The sequence below is a fragment of the Balaenoptera acutorostrata genome, chromosome 11 (genome assembly GCF_949987535.1).
Source record: "Balaenoptera acutorostrata chromosome 11, mBalAcu1.1, whole genome shotgun sequence".
NCBI lineage: Eukaryota > Metazoa > Chordata > Mammalia > Artiodactyla > Balaenopteridae > Balaenoptera > Balaenoptera acutorostrata.
Genome location: NC_080074.1, coordinates 104,565,554 through 104,591,913, shown reverse-complemented (window position 1 = coordinate 104,591,913; position 26,360 = coordinate 104,565,554). Strand labels below are relative to the sequence as shown.

Here is a 26,360-nt window from a genome sequence, read left to right as displayed (position 1 = left end):
TCGCGGCGCCACGGAACGTGCAAGAGCCCGTCCAATCGCCCACTGGTTTACAAAGCCCTCTGGATTGCGCACCAATAGAAAAGCTGTTCACACAGAGGCCCGCCCCATTCCCGCCCTCCCTCGCTCGCCTTGCCCCGCAGAGGTCGCCGGGAAATGTAGTTTTCCTTCTGCACACAGCTCTGGATGGAAGAGGTGGTACGGCCGCAACCGAGCGCTTCCCAGTACCGGTGGTGTTGATGTTTGGGGTCCGACGCCCTAGTTCTGGCGCACTTTAGGGCTCCCAGTTTAGGCTTTCTCAACTACTTTGTTTTTATGAAAGATGGTGCATAAATGCTGTGCATAATCACAGGATTATTATGAGTTGGAATTTACGAGTTTATCTCAAGGAGGTGAAGAGTCTAAGACCACTCCTTCAATGACCTGATGGCCTAGAGCCAAGAGAGGACCTGTGGATCAATTTCTACAGTCAGAGGAGTATGTATATAAATGTTATTTTTATCAGGTAGCAGACACGTCCTCCTTTTCCTGAGAGGCGTGAGAAACTGTCTTTAATCATATGTTAGTTCAAAAGCTAATTGTCTCATCTTTGCAGAAGAGTTGGGTGTAGGGGGAAAGGCACTTTAATCTCAGAGCTGCAGCTACTGAGACAGGCTGGGAGGTGGGACCCTTTACTGCAATGCTTGCACCTGGACAAACGTCTCCGCCAGCAACAGAATACAAAGAAACTATGAGAGACTAAAAATAACTGAATGCCTGCACAGTTGGGGCAAAACAGGAACAGTAAGATACAACAAGGCCAAAACCCACCTGCCACGATCCCTGCACACAGCACCACCAGGGGGGTGGGCAGACCCCCTAAGCCACCCCCTCCGGCCCGGGATTGAGCGAGGGCACCTGTTACTTGTTTTCACTCCCTCCCTGCTGCAGAATGAGTCCCAGTAAAGCCTTGCCTTAATTCCTTGTCTGGCCTCTTACCAATTTCTATTGATTGAAGAATCCAAGGACCCTGGTTGGTAACACTACTGGTACAGAAAAGCTGGGACTCTTCACTGGTCTGGGACCTAAGGAAGTCTAAAAGGAACTTGCCATCTTCTAAATCTGCTTTTATTCCCCTTTTGTGATTTTCTGTTAGTTACATCAAGATTTTCCCAGACACCTTGGCTCAGTATTTTTGTCTCTCTTTTGGCACCTGCATTTTTTTAAAAAGCAAATCATGGTGATCTTACCTTCCTACTAGTTCTCAAATTTATATCTTACTATTTGTTTCCACTCTGTGTCTCATTACCTTTAACTTGGATTACTTCAATAGGTTTCTAACTGGTGTTTTTGCCTCAGGTTTTTTTTTCCTTCTCCAATCCATTCTATAAAAGGTGCTTTTTCTTTTTTTTTTTTTTTAAAGCACACTTCTGGATAGGTCATACTGTTACTGACCTGGGTTCTTGGACTCTTTAATCATTAGAAATTGATGAGGCCAGAAGAGAAATTCAGGCAAGGCTTTATTGGAGCTCATGCTGCAGCAGGAAGGAGTGAAAACAAGTAAACAGGTGTCTTTGCTGGCTCCCGGATTGGGGGGTGGTGAGATGGTCCCTCAAATGGGGTGAGGGTGGGGGCGGATTGGTGGGTCGGGCCAGAGGGGTGGCTTAGGTGGTCTGCCCACACCTCTGGTGGTGCTGTGTGCAGGGATCGTGGCAGGTGGGTTTTGGCCTTGTTGTATCTTATTGTTTATAATATGCCCCGACCACACATGCACGCAGTTATTTTTAGTTCCTTATAGTTTCTTTGTGCTCTGCTGCTGGAGGAGAAGATGTTTGTTCAGCTGCAAGCACTGCAGTAAAGGGTCCTGGGTCCCAGGTCTCAGCCTGTCTCAATACTCCTGCTCATAACTTCTGGTGACTCCCCACAGAGTAGAGAATGAAATCCAGATAGTAATAGGGCACTCAAATACTGCCACAATCTGACCACACTTTCTCTGTTATAATAAATAACTAGTTATTTCCTGAATGTAGCATGCACTTTCCAGCTTTGGCTCACACTCTTCTATCTGGATTGACCCTTTCCATGAATCTTCATAAATTTCTACCAAGGCCAATGCAAATACCATCTCCTTAATTGGATGTTATTCCTTCCATTTGATATTCATGTAGCAAGCTGTCATATATTTTATAGCATAGTTTCTATTCAGATGTCATCAATCTTGAGTCCTTCTCTGACCGCCCTATCCCCCCATAAACACCCTCCACACCCTCCCTTCTTTACTTTTTAAAAGACCTCATCACTGCCTAGAAAAGTATATATTTGCTAGTGCTTATGATTTTGTCTCTCCTCACCGCTAGAATCTAAGTTCTGTGAGGAGACACTTTGTCTTCTTGTTGTTGTTACTCGTTGCCCATATATCCAGCACGTAGAAGATTGCCTGGCATCTAGCTAAATTCATCAGTGACGATGTGCCTCGCCTTACAGCAGCCCTTTGTCTGCTCAGTGGAAAAGGATAGGTGATTAGGAATCCATTCACGGTCATACAAATTAAATCATAATCAAGTAACTAATACTAATATCTTGGGTAAAGCATAAGCTGTGGACACTTTGAGGGAAGGTAGCCATAGACTAAATATGAGTGTTTAAATATGAATGATTTGAAAGTAGTTGTTGATACCTTAATTAAGGGAGGACAATAAGAAGTGATAATTTGCAAGTAGTTTCTGTCGACTTCAATTTAGGTACAAATATTTTCATTGATTGTCTTGAAGAAGAGATAAAATAAAACTATCAATTACATATGAAGAATATGTCAAGATTTAAATTTTTTTCAAAAATTGTGGAATTTTAAGGCAATGGTGAAGCCAATAATAAGTTCAGTTAGTACAGCATAGTATTCCAGGAGAAGAAAGAGAAGGCCAATATAGAGGAGCTTTGGTTAAAAAAATACATTTATATCAGAGTTGTTGTTGTTTTTCTGGCCACGCCACATGGCGTGTGGGATCTTAGTTTCCCAACCAGGGGTCGAACCCGTGCCCCCTGCAGTGGAAGTGCAGAGTCTTAAGCACTGGACAGCCAGGGAAGTCCCCAGAGTTTTTAACATAGTGATCTTTCATTTAAACATTAAGATACAGAAAAGGAAGTTATAAAGGAAGGGATTAATTCAATATTGCACAGCAGCAGTTCATAAGAATTTGGATATCGCTTGTGTCAGGCGGATTCTTAACCACTGCGCCACCAGGGAAGTCCCTCTTTCCTCTTTTTAAAGTAGATCTTTTCCAGTCCTTTCTCCTTTATTATGTTAATTCAAATTATAGGATAAACCAGCAGTTCTCAAAGTGTGGTCTACAGACTCCTGTTTGTCCCCAAACCCCTTTGGTCCCTGAGATACTTTCTGAAGGTCTTGCAGTCAAAAGTATTTTCATACTAATACTAAGATGCTATTTTCCTTTTTCACCAATGATATTTGCCCCAATGGTGCAAATGCAATGGTGGGTGAAATTGCTGGTCCTGTAGCACACACACATCACAGTGGCACCAACACACTGTAGAAGTGGTCTTCATAACATGCACTCACGGTATAAAAAAATCCAGTTTTACTTAAGAATACCAGATGAAGCAGTAAAAATGATTCATTTTAATAAACCTTGACTCTTTAATACATGTCTTTTTAAATAGTCTGTGATGAAATGGGGTACACATGGTGTACTTCTGCACACAGAAGTGGGAGTGTTTGCTCAAGGGAAAACACTTACAAGCTAAACTAGCCATTTTTTTCATGGAACACCAGAAGGCCTAATAGACAAACTATAGTTATTCAGATCTAGGTTTTTGACAGACATTTTCTTGAAGATGAACAATGTGAGCCCATCTCTTCAGTGGAAACAATGGACGGTATTTGTTGATAATAAATATTTGAGCTTTTCAAGTGAAAATTGTAATTTTGGAAAACTTGTTTCTGTCAGTATGAGTCTGACAGCTTCCCAATTTTCTGATAAGATCAATGGTAATATTTTTGTGATTTAAAAAATAATATATGATATGCATCAACATTTGGAAGATCTGTATAACTCAGTGAACCAACATTTTTGAAATGATCAATGCATGATGTTACAAAATCATGACTGGGTAAAAAATCCATTCAAGGACAAATGTTGACTACCATTTTAATATAACAGAGTACAAAAAGTTCATTGATAAAATTTTAGATTCCACATTGCTAGCCTCAAAGAAATTACAATGATTTGAAAAAGCTAAAATTTTAAAAAATACTTGTCCCTTTTCCATTCACATCTGTGTGGTGTTGGATTTTCTTCACATATTTTAACCCAAACAACATATCACAACAGATTGAGGGCAGAAATAGATATGAGAATCTAGCTGGATGCCACTAAGCTAAATATTTTTTAAAATTTTCAAAAACTGTAAACCAGTGCCACTCTTTTCACTAAATTTCTTTTGGAAAATATTGTTATTACTCATCAAATATATTTATGTTAACGTGTGTGATGTGTTAACTTGGAGGGTTTTTTGGATGAGATTAACATCTAATCAATGAACTTTTAAGTACAGCAGATTGCCCTCCATAATGTGGGTGGGCCTCATCCTATCAGTTGAAGGCTTGACTAGAACGAAAAGCCAGCCTCCCCAAGCAAGATGGAATTCTCCTGCAAACTGCCTTCAAACTTCATCTGATAAAGAATGAGTAGGAATTTAGCCAGAAAACGGATATAGGAAACTGTGGGGGTGGGGAAACATTATCTGTGAAGCTCAGAGGTGAGAAAGCATGGTGCATTGAAGTCACCACAAAAGTTTCTGTATACTATATGGAGAAGCATAAGAGAGGAAGCTTGGGGGTAAGACAGCAAACAGTAAAGGAATTTGAAGTTGCCAAGTTTGGTTTTTTTGGTTTTGGTTTTTGGTTTGTTTTTGGCTGTGCCACGCGGCTTGCAGGGATCTTAGTTCCCCGACCAGGGATCAAACCCATGCCCCCTGCACTGGGAGCACGGAGTCTTAACCACTGGACCGCCAGGGAAGTCCCTGGAGTTGAGTTTGGAGATGAAAAGTGACGAGGTGAATTCTGGACTTTAGACCAAGCAACCTGATAAATAAGTGGAAAGAGATTTGACAGGAGGCAAGAACTGAGCTGTTATGACAGTCCAGGGGAGAGAGAACTTAAATTAGGATCGTGATAATTTGGATGGAGACATGGGTGGATTTAAGGTTTTTAGGTGATAGAATCTCCAGACTTGACACAGGGTTGTATGTGGGTAGCGAGAGAACAAAAGTTAAGGATTATTTCTGGATTTCTGGATCAGGCAACTGAATAGATGGATGAAGTCATTCGTGGAAACTGGAAACACTGAAAAAACATTGGGGAACTATGAGTTCAAGGCACGTTGAGTTTACCAAAGTGGAGTTGCAGTAGGTAGCTAGATGTACTGGCTTGTAACTCAAGAGAGGAGTCCAGGCTGCAAGTACAGATTCGGCAGTCATTAGCCATAGCTGGCAATTTAGGTCCTGGGGGAAGCTGAGATCAAGCCCTGGGAAGTAAGTCTTCCTTCCAATAGATAATACAAGAACTACCGTTTCACGGTTTCTTCTTTAGTACTTCCTGCGTCATTCTCAGCAACTTGGAGGAAGCGGCTATGCCCGCCGGCACAGAGATGATCGACAAGCAGGGCCAGAACAGCTGCAGTAGCTGTTACAGAAAACTGAGAAAGGCTTTAACGGTTGGAACAGCAAGGTCAACAGCCGTTGCTTCTCTGAGGACGAAATCAATTCCCGGATGGTGGCGAAGGCCGGCCCGCGGGGAGATTCGGGCGGGTGGGCTGGACCCGAACTTGTTGCTATGGAGATGGGGCGGATTAAAGTGGCCGAACGAGATTATTCGAAAGGGACACTAACAGTGAAAGGACTAAAAAAAGAGAGATGCCGGAAAAAGTAGTTATCTGGAAACAGACAGACACGGAGGTTGAAACAGGCAGCCCTGCGAGGTCCGGTTGCTTGTGTTCCGGTCCATTTGTACACAAAGAGGCACCGGGCTCCGCTCGCCGGAAGTAGAACCTCTGCCCCCGGCGCATTACGCATCCTCCGCGCCGGAAGAGCGCTCCGCTCGGTCCGGCCGCTTCCCCCACCGCCCAGTAGGAGGGGCGGCGGGGCCGCCGGGCTGTGCCGCCGGGAGTCGTCGGCAGCGCGGAACTTGGGCGCACGAGGAGCCACGGCGCGACCTGCGTTGCCGGGAGAGGGAGGGGGAAGGAAGGTCGCGCAGTGGGGCGACACGTCGCTGCGGACGGATCCTGTTTCTGGTGGCGGAGGGATTTGGTCGCACGCTGACTTCCGGTGAGCCCCGACCCGAGAGGAAAAGCCCCGAAGGAAACAATAACAAACGCCGGAGGAAGCGGTTTTGGGGTGCGTGTGTCGAGCGGGTCTCGCCCGAGAAGATGAGCTTCGGCCCTTGTCAGGGGACGTGAGCGCGATCGCCGGGCCCCAGCCAGCCCTTCTCCCCGTGGGCCCCCGGTGCCACCATGGCGGCCGTGGGGCCGGGGGGCTACGCGGCGGAGTTCGTGCCGCCTCCGGAGTGCCCGGTCTTTGAGCCCAGCTGGGAGGAGTTCACAGACCCCCTCAGCTTCATCGGCCGCATCCGGCCCCTGGCGGAGAAAACCGGCATCTGTAAAATCCGACCGCCCAAGGTACTGGAGTCTGATCGGCTTAGCTCGACTTCCCGGTCCGCTGCCCTTTCGCGTTCGCTCGTCCTGGTCTCTCGACGCCTGGACTTTAAGTTTCTGCGTGTTTCCGCTTTGGTTTCTTTGGGGTCTTATGTAGGCATGTTTGGACGCGAGAGAGTCGTGTCTCGGGGGCCTATCCGCCAAGAGCCTGGGAACTGATACTTTTCTTCCTCTCTTGGGTTGTGGGCAAGGGTAACAAAGGCTTTCGGCCTTTCGTTGGCCGTAAGGTGACTGAAGTATCGTGACGCGACAGCCCTACCCTCGCGTATAATCCTCGTTACACCGTGATAGGAAAAACTGCCGTTCCGTCGGCTCTTGCTTTATCCTAGCCCTGCTGACGCTTGATTTATTAAGTATCTGCAGGCCTCATCTCAGGGCTAAGGTTTCTTAAATGGTAATCTGAGCTCTAGTTGTCCTTTGGGGTGGTATCACCAAACAAGCACCCCAGACTGATTACTGCTGCAGTGAAAAAAAGTCTTCCCGGGGGAGGAGAAGGAAAAAGCAGCAATTACTTTAAACATTTCGAGGTTTAGAAAAGATTTGTCAATAATGGAGGTGGAAGAAAACGTTGAAATCTTAAAAACGTAAGAATCGCAGTTGTTGCACATAACTGGGTTTCCCTCTAGGTTAGTTACGATCCTCAGTCTTCAAGGTGAGGAAAGCTGATACTACTCTTTGTTTTGCGAGGATTAGTGCCCCAAGAGGTTGAGGATTTGCTCAAGGTCAAAAGGTTTTTCTCTCTACCCGTTAGGTCCAGTGCTTTCCAAATGATGTTCCTGGACCACCTGCACTAGGGTCGACCGGATGCTTGTTAAAATGCAGATCCCTAGGCCTCATTCCCAGACTGGAATCAGTTTCGGGATATGGAAGTTCTAGAAACTGCTTTTCTAGCAAGTACTCTCTTGATTCTTAATGAACATTAAAGTTTGTGAACCATGTCTTAGTGCTCCTTAAAGGGATATGCTTTATGTTTTGTCTACTGGTAATAAAATAAAATACAGTCCTTTTGCACCTTGTTGCATTTTAAAAAGCTTCTGCTCTCACCACAAACTGCCACAGAAGTGTGCAAACTACCACAGTGAATAAAAAGAGCTTAGATGGAGGGAGGAGGAGCAGCTAAGGTGGCATTTACAGACTTTTTCATTTCATATTCTTTGAAGCCTTAGTAGGTAAATAAGGTCATTTTACAGATGAGACAAGTCTGGATAAATTAAATAACTTATCAGATGTGTGATCTTGGGCAATGGCAAAGTAGATTTTGAATCTAGATCAATCTATTTGTTTCTAAAACTCAGGCAGTCTACTTCCCTTATGCTCAATGAATTTGATTAAGATTATAGACTATCACTTGCAAGCAAAGGATTAACAAATAATTGCTCTCATGAGTGGTGGTACGTGTATTGGCATCCTCCCCGAAGTTCACTTAACTCTTATGAAAAATTTATTTTCACTTAATTCTTTTTCTATCAAGATTACCTGATATTGACAAAACCTTAAGCACTGAGGCTTTTCCTAAACCATATTTTCATTTATTCTATTGCCTTAATGAATTAGAAATTTTATTCAAGGTTCCTTTTAGTTAAAAAAAAAAATATATATATGTATAGCTTTTTGTTACTTACAGAAGGTTGAAATAATATACCTTCTCTTTGTGTCACAATATTATTATTGAGAATAAATGTTGTTTACAAGCAGAATTTAATTTCAATATTCGTGGATTTCTTTAGTTTCCAAGGTAAGATAAAAATTTTTTTACTACTTTTCACATTTTTAAATAGATTACTGTTTAGGCTAAATCAAACTATGGTCTCTGGAACTCTACTTGAAATGTGCTGTCTCATTTCAGTTATACCACATCTCCAATCTGGAAATTGTCCTTGTTCTGTGGGTTTGCTAATTTCTTAAAAATTTTAATATTAAAAAAAAAATTTGGGTGCCCAGAAGCTGGGCTTTGAACAAAACATTTATATAACATAGACTTTAAAGTGCTGTGTCACATTCCACATGAATGAAAAAACACATTGTCCAATTACATAAGTACTTTTAAAACATCAACTTTTGGTCTTTAATTTTACCCTTTTTTGTTTCTTTCAAATTCTATTTTTATTTTGATAAACTTGGATGTTTACTAGATGCTGTATTGAGATGAGCTTATTGCATTCCACTTGAGTAATTGGGGAAAGCATAATTGTCAGATATAAATAATGGGACTGTGAGATCTGAGGAGAAAATTGATAAAATAAGCTTAGTGTTAGAATGTTAGAGATAAGTAATAATAAATTATTTTATCTAAAAAATATTATTCTTTAAGTGTCTAACTAAAGAAGACTTGTAAGTTGATCTGTTGTCATCATGATTTGTGGCAACTCACCCCTTAAATTAAGGGAATGAATAGTGCATTCCTTGCTTATTAACCAATATGGTGAAGAAATTTTTTCTATTTAGGATTGGCAGCCTCCATTTGCATGTGAAGTAAAAAGCTTCCGTTTTACTCCCAGAGTCCAGCGTCTGAATGAACTTGAGGTGAGTGTTGTTACATCACCGTTTCTGTCTCCGGATCTATTCTTTATATCAGGACTCCAGGTAGAGAACTTTAAGAAGCTCATGTACCAGGGCTCAAAATTAATGTTAATTGGGACTGAATGGAAGGAAGTTTGCGATTATTACAGTTTTTTCTGCTTAACTGGGATTGTGGGACACTATCTCTAGCCATGTTTTTCATGGTGGAAATATCCAGTGTTTAGCTTTAGAGAACTGGAATTCTTAAATTCTACTTTCTTCAGTGCTAATTATTCTAATACATTTTTCTTTTGTTAATGTTGGAAGATTCTGTATCTTGTAGTCTTTGGAAAATAGTTTTTAAAATTCTTCTATTAAAATCCTTCTATTAAAAAAACGTAGTTTTCAAAGGTGTTTTTTGTATGTTTGTTTGGTTTTTTGCTCTAACAGAACTTTTCTAGGACTCTTAATCTGATTTATTAAGATTTCCCTTTAAACGTTTTGAATGTCTCTTAAATTTCTAAGTTGAAATCTGTTTAGATAGTTGTTCTTCCTGTTTCTGAGATTTTCAGAAGATTCTTCAGTGTGGTAAAAAACTTCCAGAGTACAAAAGAGAAATCTTAGACAGGGCTTAATGTGTCATGCTGAGTTAGTTTTTTTTCCTTGATGCTCCTAAAACATTTATTTTTTGAGATTTTAATACCTTTTTTTTTCCCTTTAGTCTCTTATAAGATACTTGATGGAGGATTTTAATATCAGTGAGGTGGAGGGTTGGTGTACTTGAAGTATGCATATTATCTCTAGATGAAATGACAGGTTTAGAATGCTTAGAAACAGAATAATTCGATTTACTAAATTTTCTGATTAGCTTAAAGTTAACTTTTACAAAAAATTGCTTTGGTTGATAATATGAGAACTTTTGACATATATTAGAGTAACTTTTTTGTCTTAGTAAAGTTTAATAGAAGTATTTTGCTTCTTTTTTATTGACTTATAAAGTTGGACTAAGCAGTAACGAGAAGTCTGAATTTCTTTAAAGAAATGAGTACCTTTGTTAAGTAAAACTCATTTACTTTCACCCATAACTTAATTCCTATCTCTTATTTTTATATTTTAATAATCTTAGGCAATGACCAGAGTGAGATTGGACTTCTTGGATCAACTAGCAAAATTTTGGGAACTTCAGGGGTCTACCCTCAAGATCCCTGTGGTGGAGAGAAAAATTCTGGATCTCTATGCTTTGAGCAAGGTGAGGCTTGTACTTTGTTAAGAAATTGAACAGGGGCTAGTGAATTTATGAAATTAGGAATTTCAGATATACTTGATGGAAAACATCGCTTCCTATGTAGGATTTGTTTGACAATGAAATGCAAGCATGAGTAAATGGAACTGATAGATTTCCAAGTTATTTTTAAAATCTATTTTATAGTTTGTTATGAGATTAATATTTAATAACTACTCAGATTAGTAGGTTCTGTTTACACAGTATGCAAAAGAAATGACACAAACCTCCTAATATTATTTTGTATGAAATGTACAATGTCCTATATTGAGCTTGTCAGCTTTTTTTCTGCTTCTTAATTGAAAATTTGGTATATTAAAGAGATTAACGTCACTCAGCATTCTCATGTGTGGTACATACCAGTTGTATTAATACCTGTAAGTACTGTTAGTGGTTAACTGAGGGCAGCATTATCCAGTAGGATGAATATTAACTTTGTAATGTTACGTTCCCTAATGTGAAAAAAACTAACTGCCCTGTAACAGGGTTTGTAACGATTACCTTGACAACATATTTTGCTAATACAATAAGAAAAATCTATGACTGCTCTGACTTGTGAATGAAGATAGCTTGATTATCTGAGGAATTTTGCAAAACAGTTTTTTTTAATGTATTTATTTATGTATGTATTTATTTATTTATGGCTGCGTTGGGTCTTCGTTGCTGTGTGTGGGCTTTCTCTAGTTGTGGCGAGTGGGGGCTACTCTTCGTTGCGGTGCACGGGCTTCTCATTGCGGTGGCTTCTCTTGTTGCGGAGCACGGGCTCTAGACACGCGGGCTTCAGTAGTTGTAGCTTGCAGGCTCAGTAGTTGTGGCTTGTGGGCTCTAGAGCGCTGGCTTCAGTAGTTGTGGCACGCAGGCTCAGTAGTTGTGGCGCACGGGCTCTAGAGCGCAGGCTCAGTAGTTGTGGCACACGGGCTTAGTTGCTCCACGGCATGTGGGATCTTCCCGGACCAGGGCTCGAACCCGTGTCCCTTGCGTTGGCAGGCAGATTCTTAACCACTGTGCTACCAGGGATGTCCCAAAACAACTTATTTTTGTGGCCTTTCATATGCTATGATTGATAAGCTGTTTTGAAGTAAAAATTTATTCTCACTTTAGGAAGCTTCCACTTTCAAAGAAAAAAAAGCTAGAATAATTATGTTTAAATTATTTTTTATGATACATTTAAAAATTAATGTCAGGTCAGAATTCTCTAGAATTTTTCTTTTATGTAGTACTAAGCATTTTGGAAAGTATAGTCTTACTCTAAAATAGCAGCGCTAGGCTTATTTTATCAGTAAGGTAATGATATCAGTAATTAAGGACTGTGTGAAAATCATCTCATGCAGTTGTATAAAAAAACTATGATACCAACCGGCAAATTATTGTGAATTTGAGGGATAGGTTTTTGTCTTGTAGGAAACCATTAGGATAAAAAATTTGTTTTGAGAATTCTCTTTTTTGACATTTCTATTCAGTGAAAACTTACCTACCAACTTTTTTTTTTTTTTTTTTTTTGGCTGCCTTGGGTCTTCATTGCTGCGTGCGGACTTTCTCTAGTTGCAGCTAGCGGGGGCTACTCTTCATTGTGGTGCGTGGGCTCCTCATTGCGGTGGCTTCTCTTGTGGAGCACGGGCTCTAGGCGCGTGGGCTTCAGTAGTTGTGGCTCGCGGGCTCTAGAGCGCAGGGTCAGTAGTTGTGGCACGTGGGATCTTCCTGGACCAGGGCTCCAACCTGTGTTCCGTGCATTGGCAGGCAGATTCTTAACCACTGCGCCACCAGGGAAGCCCTACTAACTTTTTTTTTTTTTTTAATTTTATTTATTTATTTATTTATGGCTGTGTTGGGTCTTCGTTTCTGTGCGAGGGCTTTCTCTAGTTGCGGGGAGCGGGGGCCACTCTTCATCGCGGTGCACGGGCCTCTCACTATCGTGGCCTCTCGTTGCAGAGCACAGGCTCCAGACGCGCAGGCTCAGCAATTGTGGCTCACGGGCCTAGTCGCTCCGCGGCATGTGGGATCTTCCCAGACCAGGGCTCGAACCCGTGTCCCCTGCTTTGGCAGGCAGATTCTCAACCACTGCGCCACCAGAGAAGCCCCCCTACTAACTTTTACTATGTGATGCTGCTTAAGGTTCTGAATATGTTTGGTTTGATTTATGCAGCTTAAATAAAATACAAAAACGTTTTCAAAAATTATTTAATTAATTAATATCAATAGTGTTGTGGTAACCTTCAACCAAAACTCATGCCATGTACCTTAGTTTTATAATACCGTAGGGAATTTCATAGCATAAATATATAAGCAGACAGTCTATTAGATTGAAGCTGTTGCTGTATCATTAATTTCCCAATTAAGAGGTAAACATTAGGCTATACTGATGGTAGATTGCATTCTTGGTTTTACAGAGTTACAGCATTTCAAAATTAGGAAGAGGCTTTAGAAGTAACCTAATCTGAATACCTAGTTGTTTATAACTCTGTGTAACATTTGCCATCTGGACTGTTTAACTCCATTTTGAGAAACCCAATTCCTTTTTGTGCAGCGGGGGACTACTGCTTATAAAGTATATATTGATTAGCAAATACATTGTGATTAGAGGTTAAGTTTGATTGTCCTGGGGTTTATTGGAGGCTCGTCTTTAAGTGCCCATGGACATCTCTTTCCCCTAACCTTGAGAATGCTTATAAGTCTGAGATTTAAAGCTGAAAGGCAGACATTTTGATTTGTAGTTATTTTGTTTATACTTTATAATACTTTTGTTCCCTAAATGTCATAGTGAGATTGCTGCTTCTCACCGCATGAACTCTTTTCTTTACCTTGAGGCTTGAAGTAGAGTGGGATGCACGAGTCTTAAATGTCCAGCTGGGTAGATCTTTCTGTATGTGTACACTTGTGTAAGCACCACCGAGCGTTTACAGCACTCTCGTGGGCTCCTTCCTCTCCCTCCCAGTCAGTACTTCTCCCCAAAGGTGACTGCTGTTTTGCCCTCCATCACTGGTGAATGGCTTAGGGACATTTTACTTTCTAGCCAGAGGCTCAGGCTGAGAACTGCACAAAATACTGAGAGTTCTGATATTTTTAGGTTGTTAGGTATGCCCTTTACTTTGAAAAAACATTATTTTTGGCTCACAGCTGATGAGCATCTCTTGAATTTTTTTTTTTTTTTATGTTTTTCCTTTATAGCTACTTTATTTATTTATTTATTTATTTTTGGCTGTGTTGGGTCTTTGGTTCGTGCGAGGGCTTCCTCCAGTTGCGGCAAGCGGGGGCCGCTCTTCATCGCGGTGCGCGGGCCTTTCACTATCACGGCCCCTCCCATTGCGGGGCACAGGCTCCAGACGCGCAGGCTCAGCAGCTGTGGCTCACGGGCCCAGCCGCTCCGTGGCATGTGGGATCTTCCCAGACCAGGGCTCGAACCCGTGTCCCCTGCATTAGCAGGCAGATTCTCAACCACTGCGCCACCAGGGAAGCCCTTGAATTTGTTATTTTAGACGTGATTTTGACACACTTTGATTTCCACTACTTTTTAACGGGAAGCAGATTTTCAATCTCCTGAGTCATTAAATTATCAATGTGATTGTTTCTTGTTTTGATTGAGTCACTTTGTCTTTCTCCCTGGTTATTATTTTTGATAGTAAAAAGTGTTACTTGGAATGTCTAATTTAGTGGAATTCTGCATTAGCAATTACTGTTTATAATCAGTGCAGCAAGGAACATTTATTCTAGCCATTTTTAAAAGAAATTTTTGTCAAAGTAATACATTAAAAAATAATAATAATAAAGCTTAAAATAAAAACCAGCATTCTCCCTTCTTCATCTCTCCACTCCCTTTACTACTCCTTAGAGCTAATCACTTTCAGTTCTTTTAGCTGTTTGATTTTGATCTCCATATTTCCAAAAACATGCTCATTATGCTATTTCTTCATTCTTAAGTGTTAAATATCATATACGTACTGATTGCCTACTATTAGAGATTGGCAATGGATATAAAAATTAAATTCTTATGTACTTCAGGTCCCCTATTCCCTTATAGTGTAGTTAGGTCAATTTTTTATTAATCAGAAATTATTGCTGTGACCATGTAAATACAAATTTATTTGTACCTGTGCCTAATGGTGTGCTATGATTATGTCTCATGTTAATAGTGTGCTATAATTATGTTACCAGTTTTTATTTTCATTGGAGTTAATAGTCCCCTTGCCTTTTTTCATTTTGTAAGTTTTCTTTGTGACTATTAAAAATTTATTTTCAGATTTTCCAGAAGTATAAGTCTCTCAGTATGCTTTCACCCATCAGAAAATCTGCCAGTTTCATTTCCTTCTTGGAGCCCTTCCTCTGGAGTTCTCTTTCCTGCTCCAGTCCAGACTAGTTTTTTTTTTTTTAAGGTCAGCTCTCAGCTTAGAACTTCTTTCACTATTATCATTCTGGGAATTCCCTTTGTCTTTCTCCTTGTTTTAAGTCTTCCTATTATTTGGTTTATTCCTATTTTAGTAAAACATTTCTTTTGCTAGTTTGAGGAGCAAGAAGGTAAATGGAATGTAAATTTTTTGCTTGTCTAAAAGTGTTCTACTCTTAAACTTTATTGGTAGTTTGGTGGGTTTAGAAGTCTAGATTGCAAATCATTTTACTTCAGAATTGTATTTTGAAAGCTTTACTTCATAGTCTTCTAGCTTCCAGTGTTGCTGTTGAGAAGAATGATGCTATATTAATTCTTGTGACTTTTTCTTGAAGACACAGGGTCTAATCTTTATTCCCAGTGTTTTGAGATTTCACAGTGGATATGCGCTGGTATGTGTTAATTTTCATTGAATATGTTTATTGCACTTGATGACCTTTTTAATCTGAAGTCACCTCTTTGAGTTCTTGTAACTTCTCTTGTGTTACTTCTTTGACAGTTTCTTCCACTTACCTTTTCTCTCTTTTTGAACTCTTACTGGTTGGATGTGAGACTGTTCGACCGACCCTCTACTTTACTTACCTGTTTCTTTCTTAGGTTGGAGTCCCTTCTTTTCAAACTCTCCTGAGAGTAAATCTCCGGTCTTCTGCTGTGGTTGGAGAGGGATGGTTGCCTGGCGTGCTGACTGGGGGAGGTCTGATTGCCTTTATACAGGTTTTCAGTCCGCACTGTTCTTTTTAAATTTAATTTTAAAGGTACTGCTGCTTCCATTTCTTAAGCCTTTCTAGGTTCTATGTTGCGAAAGCTTCTCTTTAGCTTTCTTCTGTTGCAAGTGCTTGGGGCTTTTTTGTCTGTTTTTTGTTTTTGCTTGCTAGATTATCATTCCTACATCTGCTTTTCTCTTGGTCTTTTTGTCCTCTTGGGAGTATGCCTTCTTGTCCCTTCCTTTTTAGTGGAGCTTTGAGAGGGAGCTTTTAAGTAGAAGACTGCTGCTGTTTTTTGTCTGTTAAAATTGTCTCTTGCTAACTGGACTTAGTATTTCATTGGACTGAAATTTTGGCCTTGAGTGGCATTACTCTTTTGTTAGGTTTTAATTAAGGGGTTGCCTTCATTGTGTTCGGTTTAAGTGCGTGCCGTGTCTCTCTTTATAGGGCATGGGTCATGTGATGTTTGTCTAATGACAGTGGTGTGATATATTGCATGGCAAGTGTTTGGAATAAATGGTTTATATTTTGAAATTATGCATGGTAATCCTTGAATCTCTCCGCTGAAGAAAAGCAAGTATTAAGGTTTTGTGTGTTTTTATAGTATTAGGCCCGATTAGATTGTTATAGAGTATTTAAACATGAAGCCAAAGTCATGGCTTTGATTTCTTTGTTAGTTTTGTCTTACTCTTGGCCATCCCCGATTGTGGTGCTGTCATTGTCACAGCTGTGTGCCAGAAATGGTCAGAGCTGGGTGGGAAGCATGAGTGGACGCGTGCAGCTATATCATTACTGACGGAAGCAGATCATTATGTAATGGTGGTAATTGTGTTGGGAAATACAGATTACTGAGAGGGCTTCTGTTTCCTCTCTTAGACTTTTACTGCTTCTCCCCACTTGCTTCAGCCACAGTGGTTTCCTTATTGTTCCTCAGCATGCTAGGCAGGCTTGTCACGTGGGCCTTTACTCTGGCTGTTCCCTGCCCTGTCTATCTGCTTGGGTAACTCCTTCACCTCCTTCAAGTCTTTGCTCAAGTTTCAACTTTATAAGGAGGCTTTTTGTGACTGTTTGATGCTTCAACTTACCCTCATTCTCCTACTTGGGAGGCTTTTAAATTACTCTTTTAAATTTTTTTCACAGCATTTGTCACTTCAAAATTGACATGTTATGTTTAGTCTTCCACTAGGATGTAAGCTCCAACAGGGCAAAGATCTTTATTTTATTCATAGCTGTATTTCCAGCACCTAGAACAGTAGCTGACAGAGTAGAAACCCTGGGAAGCTATGAATGAAAGGCATTCTCACTCATCCATTTGCTTCCAGACAGCCCTCTATCCAAACCACCCTTAATGTGTCTTCCTCTACACTACAAAATTTGAAAAATAAATTTTTTTCTCTACATAATTTTTCCCTGGTTGACTCTCATTAACAGAGGGAGCTTCTTTGAGGATGTAATAAGAAAAGCTAAAGAACTGAAGATGGGTTCCACTCTTGTGCACATGAACTTCTGTGTTTCTACCAAGCTTTCAAATACTTCACTAGAGGAGAATTTTGCTTTGGCTATAGTTTCATCTTTGTTATAATAAAATCCTAAGCACAAAAGTAGAAAATGTGTCCTTTACTTATTTATAGCATGTATATTCTCCTCCCCACCCCCAACTTGCCCCCCACACAGACATTTATAATACAGCCACCGTTGACACAGGGCCTGCTGTGTCCCAGTGCCATCCATTCATCCATTCATTCATTCATTTTGGCTGTGCTGGGTCTTAGTTGCCGCACACGGGATCTTCGTTGCTGCATGCGGAATCTTTGTTGCGGCATGCATGTGGGATCTAGTTCCCCGACCAGGAATCGAACCGGGGCCCCCTGCGTTGGGAGCGTGGAGTCTTACCCACTGGACCACCAGGGAAGTCCCTGTCCTGGTGCTTTTCATGTTTTATTTCATTTGTCTTTACAGCAACCTCATAATAAAGAATAGATACTGTTATTATTATTCTTTTAATAATGGTGAGGAATCTGAGATGGAAATTATGTAACTTACCCAAGGTCATACAGCTATTGAGTTAGCAGAGCTGGGATTTGAACTCTGGTAATCTGGCTCTGGAGTCCATGCTCTTAGCCTTTAAAAAAAAATTGTGGTAAAACATACATAACTGTTTACTGCTTTTAAGTGTACAATCTTATGGCCTTAGGTATTTTCAAAGTGTTGTACAACCATCACCACTACCCATTTCCAGAACTTTCCCCTCCCTGTAGCACCTGGTAAAACCTTTATCATACTTTCTACGAATTTGCTTATGCTAGGTTATCTCATTTAAATGGGATCATACAATATTCATCTTTTTGTGTTTGTGTTATTTCACTTAGCATAATGTTTTCAGGGTTCATCCATGTCGTCACATGTATCAGTTTCATTCCTTTTTAAGGCTGAATAATATTCCACGTATGCCTTTACCACATTTTTTTTATGCGTTCATCTCTTGATGGATATTTGGGTTGTTTCTACCTTTTGGCTATTGTGAATAATGCTCCTGTGAACACTGGTATGCAGGTACTGTTTAAATCCTTGCTTTCAGTTCTTTTGGCTATCTCCCTAGAGGTGGAATTGCTGGGTCATATGGTAATTTTGTTTAATTTTTCTCTTAACTTTTTGATATAGTAGAGTACAGTAGTGTACACTCAAAGAGGAAGATTTTTTTGAATTCAAATAACTTCATCACAGTCTTTATTCTATCATCAGTGAAACTGAAAACTGCCTATATTTTAGAGTGTGAGAGATGTACATATCAGCTTCTGGAAGATGGGGGCCTTGGTACATGTCTGTTCTATACTGTGGCTGGTTTGATGTGAGCATTCAGCAAAAATTGGCCAATTTATCCCATGACTTCCTACCTTAATACATTCTGTGCTATGTTCTAGTACATCTCCGGAATTTATTTTTCCCCATCATTTCTTTATAATCTTCCGTGTAAAACTTTTCTCTTTTTGAAAAATTATAGCCTCTTTTTCAAAATATCCTTTGAATCCACTGTTTGTTTGACATTTTTGTTAAATTCTATAAGTTAGTTGCTATATTTTCTAGTATCAGGATTTACATTCATTTTGTATTATATAATAACATTCACATGTCTATACTTGGTCTGTTTTTAATTTTTATATTTTGAATTTCATGTGGATATAGAGTACATATATGTGTTTAATTTTCTCAAGGTGCATAATGTGCAAAGCATAAATTCATTAAATATTTTTGAATGCTTGGTTCATTGAAGGTAGGCACAGTGACCAGTAATAGAGTTTAAAACTTCCAAAAATTATTGTCTCTTTTCCATACTTTAAATGTTGGTGAGCTTCAATTTTGTCACATATTTCTTGAAAGGAAATTTAAAGTCTAGGCCCAGAATAATTTTTCCTTTTAGCAGACAAGATGTAGAGTCAGAATACATGAATCTACCTCTTCCCCTAAATAATTTTTACTTTCTTTTCAGATTGTTGCCAGCAAAGGTGGTTTTGAAATGGTCACCAAAGAGAAGAAATGGTCTAAAGTGGGTAGCCGCTTGGGATATCTGCCAGGAAAAGGAACTGGGTCTCTTTTGAAGTCACATTATGAAAGAATTCTCTACCCATATGAGCTTTTCCAGTCTGGTGTCAGCCTGATGGTGAGATGCATCACTTTTCTTAGGAGTGGATAAATCCACTCTGCCATATATAAACTTTAGATTGTTTACTATAAAAAGTTAGCAGTTGGCTCTGATGTCACCAGGTACTGAAATTTTGGGGGAGCAAGGTGTAGTTTAAAAATCACAGCTATTTTTGGTGGTTTACAAGATAAAGGCTAATGGGAATGAAGAAAGTTTTCTTATTAAAATGTGTAAGCTTATGCAAGACAACGCTTTTAAAAAAATGCCTCCACTTGGTTTCATGTATTTTTTTTTTAAACTGCTTTATTGAGGTATAATTTACATGCTACAGAATTCACCCATTGTAGGTACACAGTCAATAAGCTTTAGTAAATTATACATTTATGCAACTGTCGTCACCATCCAGTTTTAGAACACTTCCATCAGCCCCCAAAATTCCTTTGTGTTTGTTTATAGCTGGTTCTTGCTTCTACCCTCAAACCTGGACAACTCCTGATCTGCTTTCTGGCTCTATAGTTTTGCCTTTTCTAGAAATTTCACATACATGGGATCATACAGTATGATTTTGTGTATGGCTTTTTTCACTTAGCCTAATGTTTTTAAGGTTCATCTATGTTTTAGTATTCGTACTTCATCCCTCTTTATGGCTGAATAATATTCTGTTGTATGGATATACCACATTTGTTTATTCATTTATCACTTATGGACATTTGGATTGTTTCCAGTTTATGGCTGTTATGAATAATGCTATGAATATTCATGTGCTAGTCTTTGTGTGGACATACGTTTTCATTTCTCTTGGGTAGATACCTAGGAGTGGAATTTCTGGGTTATACGGTAAGTTTATGTTTAACTTTTTAAGAAACTGCCAAATTGTATTCCAAAGTGGCTGAACCATTTTACATTCCCGCCAGTAAGGTAGAGGCTTCCACTTTCTCCACATCTTTGCCAACACTTGGTATTGTCAGTTTTTTTGCTTACAGCCATTCTAGTGGGTGTGTAGTGGTATCTCATTGTGGTTTTAATTTTATTTCCCTAATGACTAATGGTGTTGTGCATCTTTTCATGTGTATATTAGCCACTTGTATATCTTCCTTGATGAACTGTCTGCTCAAATCTTTTTTTAATTGGGTTGTCAGTCATTTTATACTTGTTTTAAGATTTTGCTAAATAGTCTGGATATAAGTCCTTTATCAGATGTATGATTTTATAAATATTTTCCTTTAGTTTGTGGTTTGTCTTTTCATTTTTATAATGGTGTCTATTTGAAGAGTAATCTATTGATTTTCTCCCCCTTTTATGGATTGTGCTTCTGTTATCATATCTAAGAAAATCTTTTCTTCACCCAAGGCCAAGGTGTTTGTTTTTTTATAGTTTTAGCTTTTATGTTTAGGTCTGTGACCCATTTTGAGTTGTTTTTTTGTGTGTAGTCTGAGGTAAAGGTATAAGTTCATTTTGGGGGTAGCGGGGAGGGGGTATAGGAATATCCAATTGTTCCAGCACCATTTGTTTAAAAGACTACCCTTCTCCCATTTACTTTACCAAGGTGATTTACTTTGGCACCTTTGTTGAGAATCAGTTGACTATAAATATGTGGGTTTATTTCTAGTCTATTTTGTTCTTTGTTTGATCTGTGTGTTTTACCCTAACACCAGTACTATGCTGTCTTGAGTACCATAGCTTTAGAGTAAGTTTAGATATCTGGTAGTGTAAGTCCTCCCGCTTGGTTCTTTTTTCAAAATTTCCAAACAATTTGCATTTCCACATAAATTTTGGGATCCACTTCTCAATTTCTACAACAAAAGCCTGCTAGGATTTTGATAGGGATTGTCTTGAATCTATAGATCAGTTTGGTGGGAGAATTGTCATCTGGTTTCATGTAGTTTTAGGGATTTTTTTAGAAATTTATTATTTTTCTCTTTATTCTTAAATCTGATTTCTTATAAGTGAATCTGCCCTCTTCCTGTGCTCTCAATTCTTTAGGGTGTACAAATGCCTAATTTAGATCTTAAGGAAAAAGTGGAGCCTGAGGTTCTTGGCACTGATGTCCAAACTCCCCCAGAGCCGGGCACAAGAGTGAACATTCTGCCGAAGAGAACAAGGCGTGTCAAGTCTCAGGTATCAGTTTCCATGGGCCGCTTTTGACAGGCGTTTCTAGAGCGTTGACTGTGCAGAACACTTACTTGGCTCTGAGAGGTCTTTTCACACGCTGTTGTTCTTTAAAACTCGGAGACGTGTTTCCATTTACCTTTGAGATGAATGAGGAAGGGATTGTAAACTTCAGTCTGATTTGATTTAGAGAGTTCTTTGTTAATTTTGAACAGCTTTGACAGGGGTGGCGGTTCAGAGAGTGACTCTAGATACTGTAGGGCCAATTTCATAGACATGCTGATGAATTCTAGTATATTTTATTTTCATGGTTAGTATAAGTGAGAAGAGTAGGAAAGAGTGGTTTTGTCTTTACTCATCATCCCTTTAAAAACCAGTGGATAAGTTTCTTAGTCTCCGAACCATTCCAGTGTAATTTCTATAGTGTTCTTGTGACCTGGAATAATTTAAAAGCCTAATGAATACATCAGAAGAACAATGCCCTAATTTCTTTTTGTCTGCCCCTCTTCCCCTCCACCTTTTTCCTATTCCCATTTCTTTGTGGTCCTTGAAGTTGTGTTTCTAAAGGTTTTTGATAAAGACAGTCTGCAGGCTGGGGAGAGTGAGGTGCCCTTAGGACTCTTGAGATAAGGCCCATTTAAATTAACAAGTGGGTGAACTGGAATAGCAGCTTAACTGGGTCCTAAACACATTTAAGGATGGAAGTGGTTCACGTGGAAAGTGGGTTCACTATTAACAAGAGATACTGGATCTGGGGTTGTGAGGAGTCCTGTCACTGTAGAGGCAGGCTAATGGTACTTCATCTTGCTTTTCTGTAGCTCAGGGGATATGTCTCTTTCATGCCATGTCTACTTTCCTTGTTCCTTGTTTCCTTGTTTATGCTTGCTAAATAACCTCCTGATTAATCATTTAGCTTCTTAGGTACTCTGATAGCAGAAAGGTAGATGTCTTGAATGGGGCATGTGAATTTAATGGAAATTTTTACAAAGTGATAGCTCTATTTTGTTTTTAAAAATTTTTTAATTTATTGATTTTTTTTTGACTGCACTGGGTCTTCATTGCTGCGCGTGGGCTTTCTCTAGTTGCGGCAAGCGGGGGCTACTCTTTGTTGCGGTGCGCGGGCTTCTCATTGTGGTGGCTTCTGTTGTTGCGGAGCACGGGCTCTAGGCACGTGGGCTTAAGTAGTTGCAGCACTTGGGCTCAGTAGTTGCAGCACCCGGGCCCTAGAGCACACGGGCTTCAGTAGTTGCGGCACGTAGGCTTCAGTAGTTGCAGCGTGCGGGCTCTGGGGTGTGCAGGTTTCAGTAGTTGTGGCTTGCGGGCTCTAGAGTGCAGGCTCAGTAGTGGTGGCACACTGGTTTAGTTGCTCCGTGGCATATGGGATCTTCCTGGACCAGGGATCGAACCCGTGTCCCCTGCATTGGCAGGCGGATTCTTAACCACTGCGCCACCAGGGGAGTCCCAATAGCTCTATTTTAAATTAGTAAACTCTGGTTTAGTCGTTAAGTGATTTTTATTACCATGGTTGATCTCAGAAGTTCTGATCGTCTTTGGGTATATAGTGAAGATTCTGTCTTAAGACCTGAAATACTTGAAGACTAGTCTCTTTGACATGGTGACTCAACTTTGAAGAGTTGCCCCAAGGGGGCCCATTTAATCAGTTGCCAGCTTGTGGTGAAATCTCTTGATGTTCCTTCTGAAACCATGAAAAAAAAGTCCTGCTTATTTCTGATTGCCTTTCATCAGATTATATAATGATTGCCATTCATTATGTAAGAATAGGGACTACACAGAATGCTTTTACCCATTGCAGTAATTGTTGCTATAGTCAGATTGGTTGATATTAGATAGAAACTAGAACCATTTGAGGATTTGCAATTAAGAATTTCTTCAACTTGCAGTTTGTCCTTAATTAATATTGCCAGCCTGCCTCATTCCTAGTCTTCTATTTCAGAAAGACAGTAAAGGCTTTCTGGTAGAACTTCAACCTCTTGCCCCATACATGAAACTATCTGGTGTTCATTCTTTTTTTTTTTTAATTATTTTTTAAAATAATTTTTATTTATTTATTTATTAATTATTTTTGACTGTGTTGTGTCTTCGTTTCTGTGCGAGGGCTTTCTCTAGTTGGGGCGAGCGGGGTCCACTCTTCATCACGGTGCGCAGGCCTCTCACTGTCGCGGCCTCTCTTGTTGGAGAGCACAGGCTCCAGACACGCAGGCTCAGTAGTTGTGGCTCACGGGTCTAGCTGCTCCGCAGCATGTGGGATCTTCCCAGACCAGGGCTCGAACCCGTGTCCCCTGCATTGGCGGGCAGATTCTCAACCACTGTGCCACCAGGGAAGCCTGGTGTTCATTCTTAATCTCTACCTATCTCTGTGGGCAGTGTGCGCCTTTTTCTCCAAGGGTAATCCTTCCACTCCCATCCTTTCCGGCTTTAAAAACAGAAGCCTTCTTCCTAGATAGTTCCTTACTCCTTGCCTCTCTTCATGAAGAAGTTTCCTGAAAAATCATCTATATTTTCTCAGTTTCCTCAGTATCTGTTTAGTTTTTAAACCCTGTAATCTGACTTTGAGCTAAATAATTTCATTGAAACTACACTATTCAAGTTACCACTGAGTTAATAATTGTCAGATGCTGAGGCCCCTTTTTCATTTCTTAACCTACCTCATCTCTGATCATGTTTGCATTTCTTGAAGTTTGATTTTTCTTTGGCTTCTGTGACACCTCTCTTCTCGTTTCCCTCGTGGCTCTCTGACCACTCCTCAGTAATCTTTGTTATCTCTTCTCTCTGCCCTTCGTGTAGTGCTCTCAGTCTTTCTTATCTTCACTCTCCCCAGCTGTCTCCTCCACCCTGTGATTTCAGTTACTACCTATCTCTCAGGACTCCTAAATAAGTCATGACATCCGTGCTTCTTCCCTGTTCACCAAGGGTCTTGAGTGTATGTGTGTATATGTATGCCTTGGTGGCCACACACAGCTAAACTCAGATGTCACAAACATTATCACCTTTTCTAAATCTGTTTTTTTTTTAAATATTTTCTAGCTTGGTGATAGTGACAAGCACAGCCATCGATTAGTCTCCCAAACAAGAAATGGAAGTTAAGAAAGTTATCCTACTTCCCTTTCCTATCTCTGTCACATCACTTGATATACTCTGCTTTAATTGTTTTTTCATCTGTGACCTCACTAGAATGAGTTCCTTGAAAGCTGAGATTGCAGTTTGTTTATATCAAGAATGACCAAACTCTTAACACTTACACATTAGAATGCCAGTATGTCCCATTTTTGGTGACACTGAGTTTGAGCCAGCATTTCTTCGTTATAATGTACTATTCTCCTTGTAATAAAAGTAATCAGAGTAAACTATAAGACTGGGAATAACTTGTTTTCCATTAACTTTCCATTATTTTTCAATAACACTATTTCCATTATTCCATTAACTTGTTTAACCCAATAGTTTTTTTTTTTTGTTTTTTTTAAAAAATTATTTATTTGTTTATTTTTGGCTGTGTTGGGTCTTCATTTCTGTGCGAGGGCTTTCTCCAGTTGCGGCAAGCGGGGGCCACTCTTCATTGCGGTGCGTGGGCCTCTCACTATCGTGGCCTCTCTTGTTGCGGAGCACAAGCTCCAGACGCGCAGGCTCAGTAGTTGTGGCTCACGGGCCTAGTTGCTCCACGGCATGTGGGATCTTCCCAGACCAGGGCTTGAACCCGTGTCCCCTGCATTAGCAGGCAGATTCTCAACCGCTGCGCCACCAGGGAAGCCCAACCCAATAGTTTTAACATTCATTGATAGTCCTTGCCTCAGTTAATTATGTTGGTGGTTGCAAACTAGGTGATTTTCGGGTTCTGTCATTTCTTCTACATTTATTAGTTAGCATTTTTGTTTAAAAAACTCTTCTCCCGTGCTTGATTATTTTTCATACAGTAAAATGTGTATATCTTAAGTGTACAGTTTGATGAATTTTGATGAATGTATATACCTGTGGAACCAACCTTGAGTGACCCTCCTTTTTAGTCTCACTGTAGAGCATGACTGTTTTTTGATAAATGTCTTATAACCTATTACTACTTTTTATTCCTTTTTGATACTCGAATTGTTCCAAATTTGGCTAACAGGAGCCCCTTCAAGAGGTTCATATGTTCTTTGACAAGTCTCCATCAGTTGTTTTTTTTTTAAAAAATAAATTAATTAATTAATTTATTTTTGGCTGTGTTGGGTCTTCATTGCTGTGTGCAGGCTTTCTCTAGTTGTGGCGAGCAGGGGCCACTCTTCATCGCAGTGCACGGGCTTCTCACTGCCATGGCCTCTCCCATTGCGGAGCACAGGCTCTAGACGTGCAGGCTCAGTAGTTGTGGCTCACGGGCCTAGTTGCTCCGCGGCATGTGGGATCTTCCCAGACCAGGGCTCGAACCCATGTCCCCTGCATTGGCAGGCAGATTCCCAACCACTGCGCCACTAGGGAAGCCCTCTCCATCAGTTTTTGAGCACTTTCTAGCACGAAGAATCCCGTTGTCTTCTTGCCGTGACTTAGACTTGGAATCAGCCATTTTTCCAAGGAATCCTGGTTCATTTTAGTGGGAAATGGTATTTAGAAGCCAAGATTTGAGCACAAGGTGTGCTTGTTCCTACTGGGATACCATTGCTTGTAGCCCCTTCTGGTGGTCAGGGCTGGGAACTCAATTTTTAAAAATTGTGACTTTATATTTTCAGCTTATACTGATAATTCTAGTCCTAATCCAGCATCACAGAGTTCTTTTAGTTTATGCTGTAATTGTTTTCTTAGCATTTTGAGTTGCGAACTTAATTCATTTATTCCTGCTCTTTTGCTTTGATTGCTGTGTTTAAGACTACAGAATTTCCTGTGATTGCTTCTTTCCTTTGTTCCAGAGAATCTGATATATGGTATATGTGATATATGTATATATAGAGAAAAAATTCCAGGTGGAAGGGCCTTTTGGTTTTTGATGTAATTTCTAGCTGTATTCCAGTAAGATCAGAGAATGTTGTTATATTATTTCCACTTCTGGGGACTTTATCGT

The 26,360-nt window shown here is 40.1% G+C and overlaps 1 protein-coding gene across 2 annotated transcripts in view; it reads left to right on the top strand.

The window, feature by feature from the left end:
- Positions 1 to 6,102: 6,102 nt before the first annotated feature.
- KDM5A (lysine demethylase 5A) overlaps positions 6,103 to 26,360 on the top strand; it is an 88,046-nt gene continuing 67,788 nt past the window's right edge. For both annotated transcript variants that reach the window (XM_007170244.3, XM_028163526.2), the window contains exons 1-5: positions 6,103 to 6,668; positions 9,150 to 9,227; positions 10,330 to 10,452; positions 19,055 to 19,225; positions 21,191 to 21,325. In XM_007170244.3, the coding sequence (XP_007170306.2) occupies positions 6,504 to 6,668; positions 9,150 to 9,227; positions 10,330 to 10,452; positions 19,055 to 19,225; positions 21,191 to 21,325 (672 nt within the window). In that variant the 5' untranslated portion in view covers positions 6,103 to 6,503. The remainder of the gene's footprint in view (positions 6,669 to 9,149; positions 9,228 to 10,329; positions 10,453 to 19,054; positions 19,226 to 21,190; positions 21,326 to 26,360) is intronic.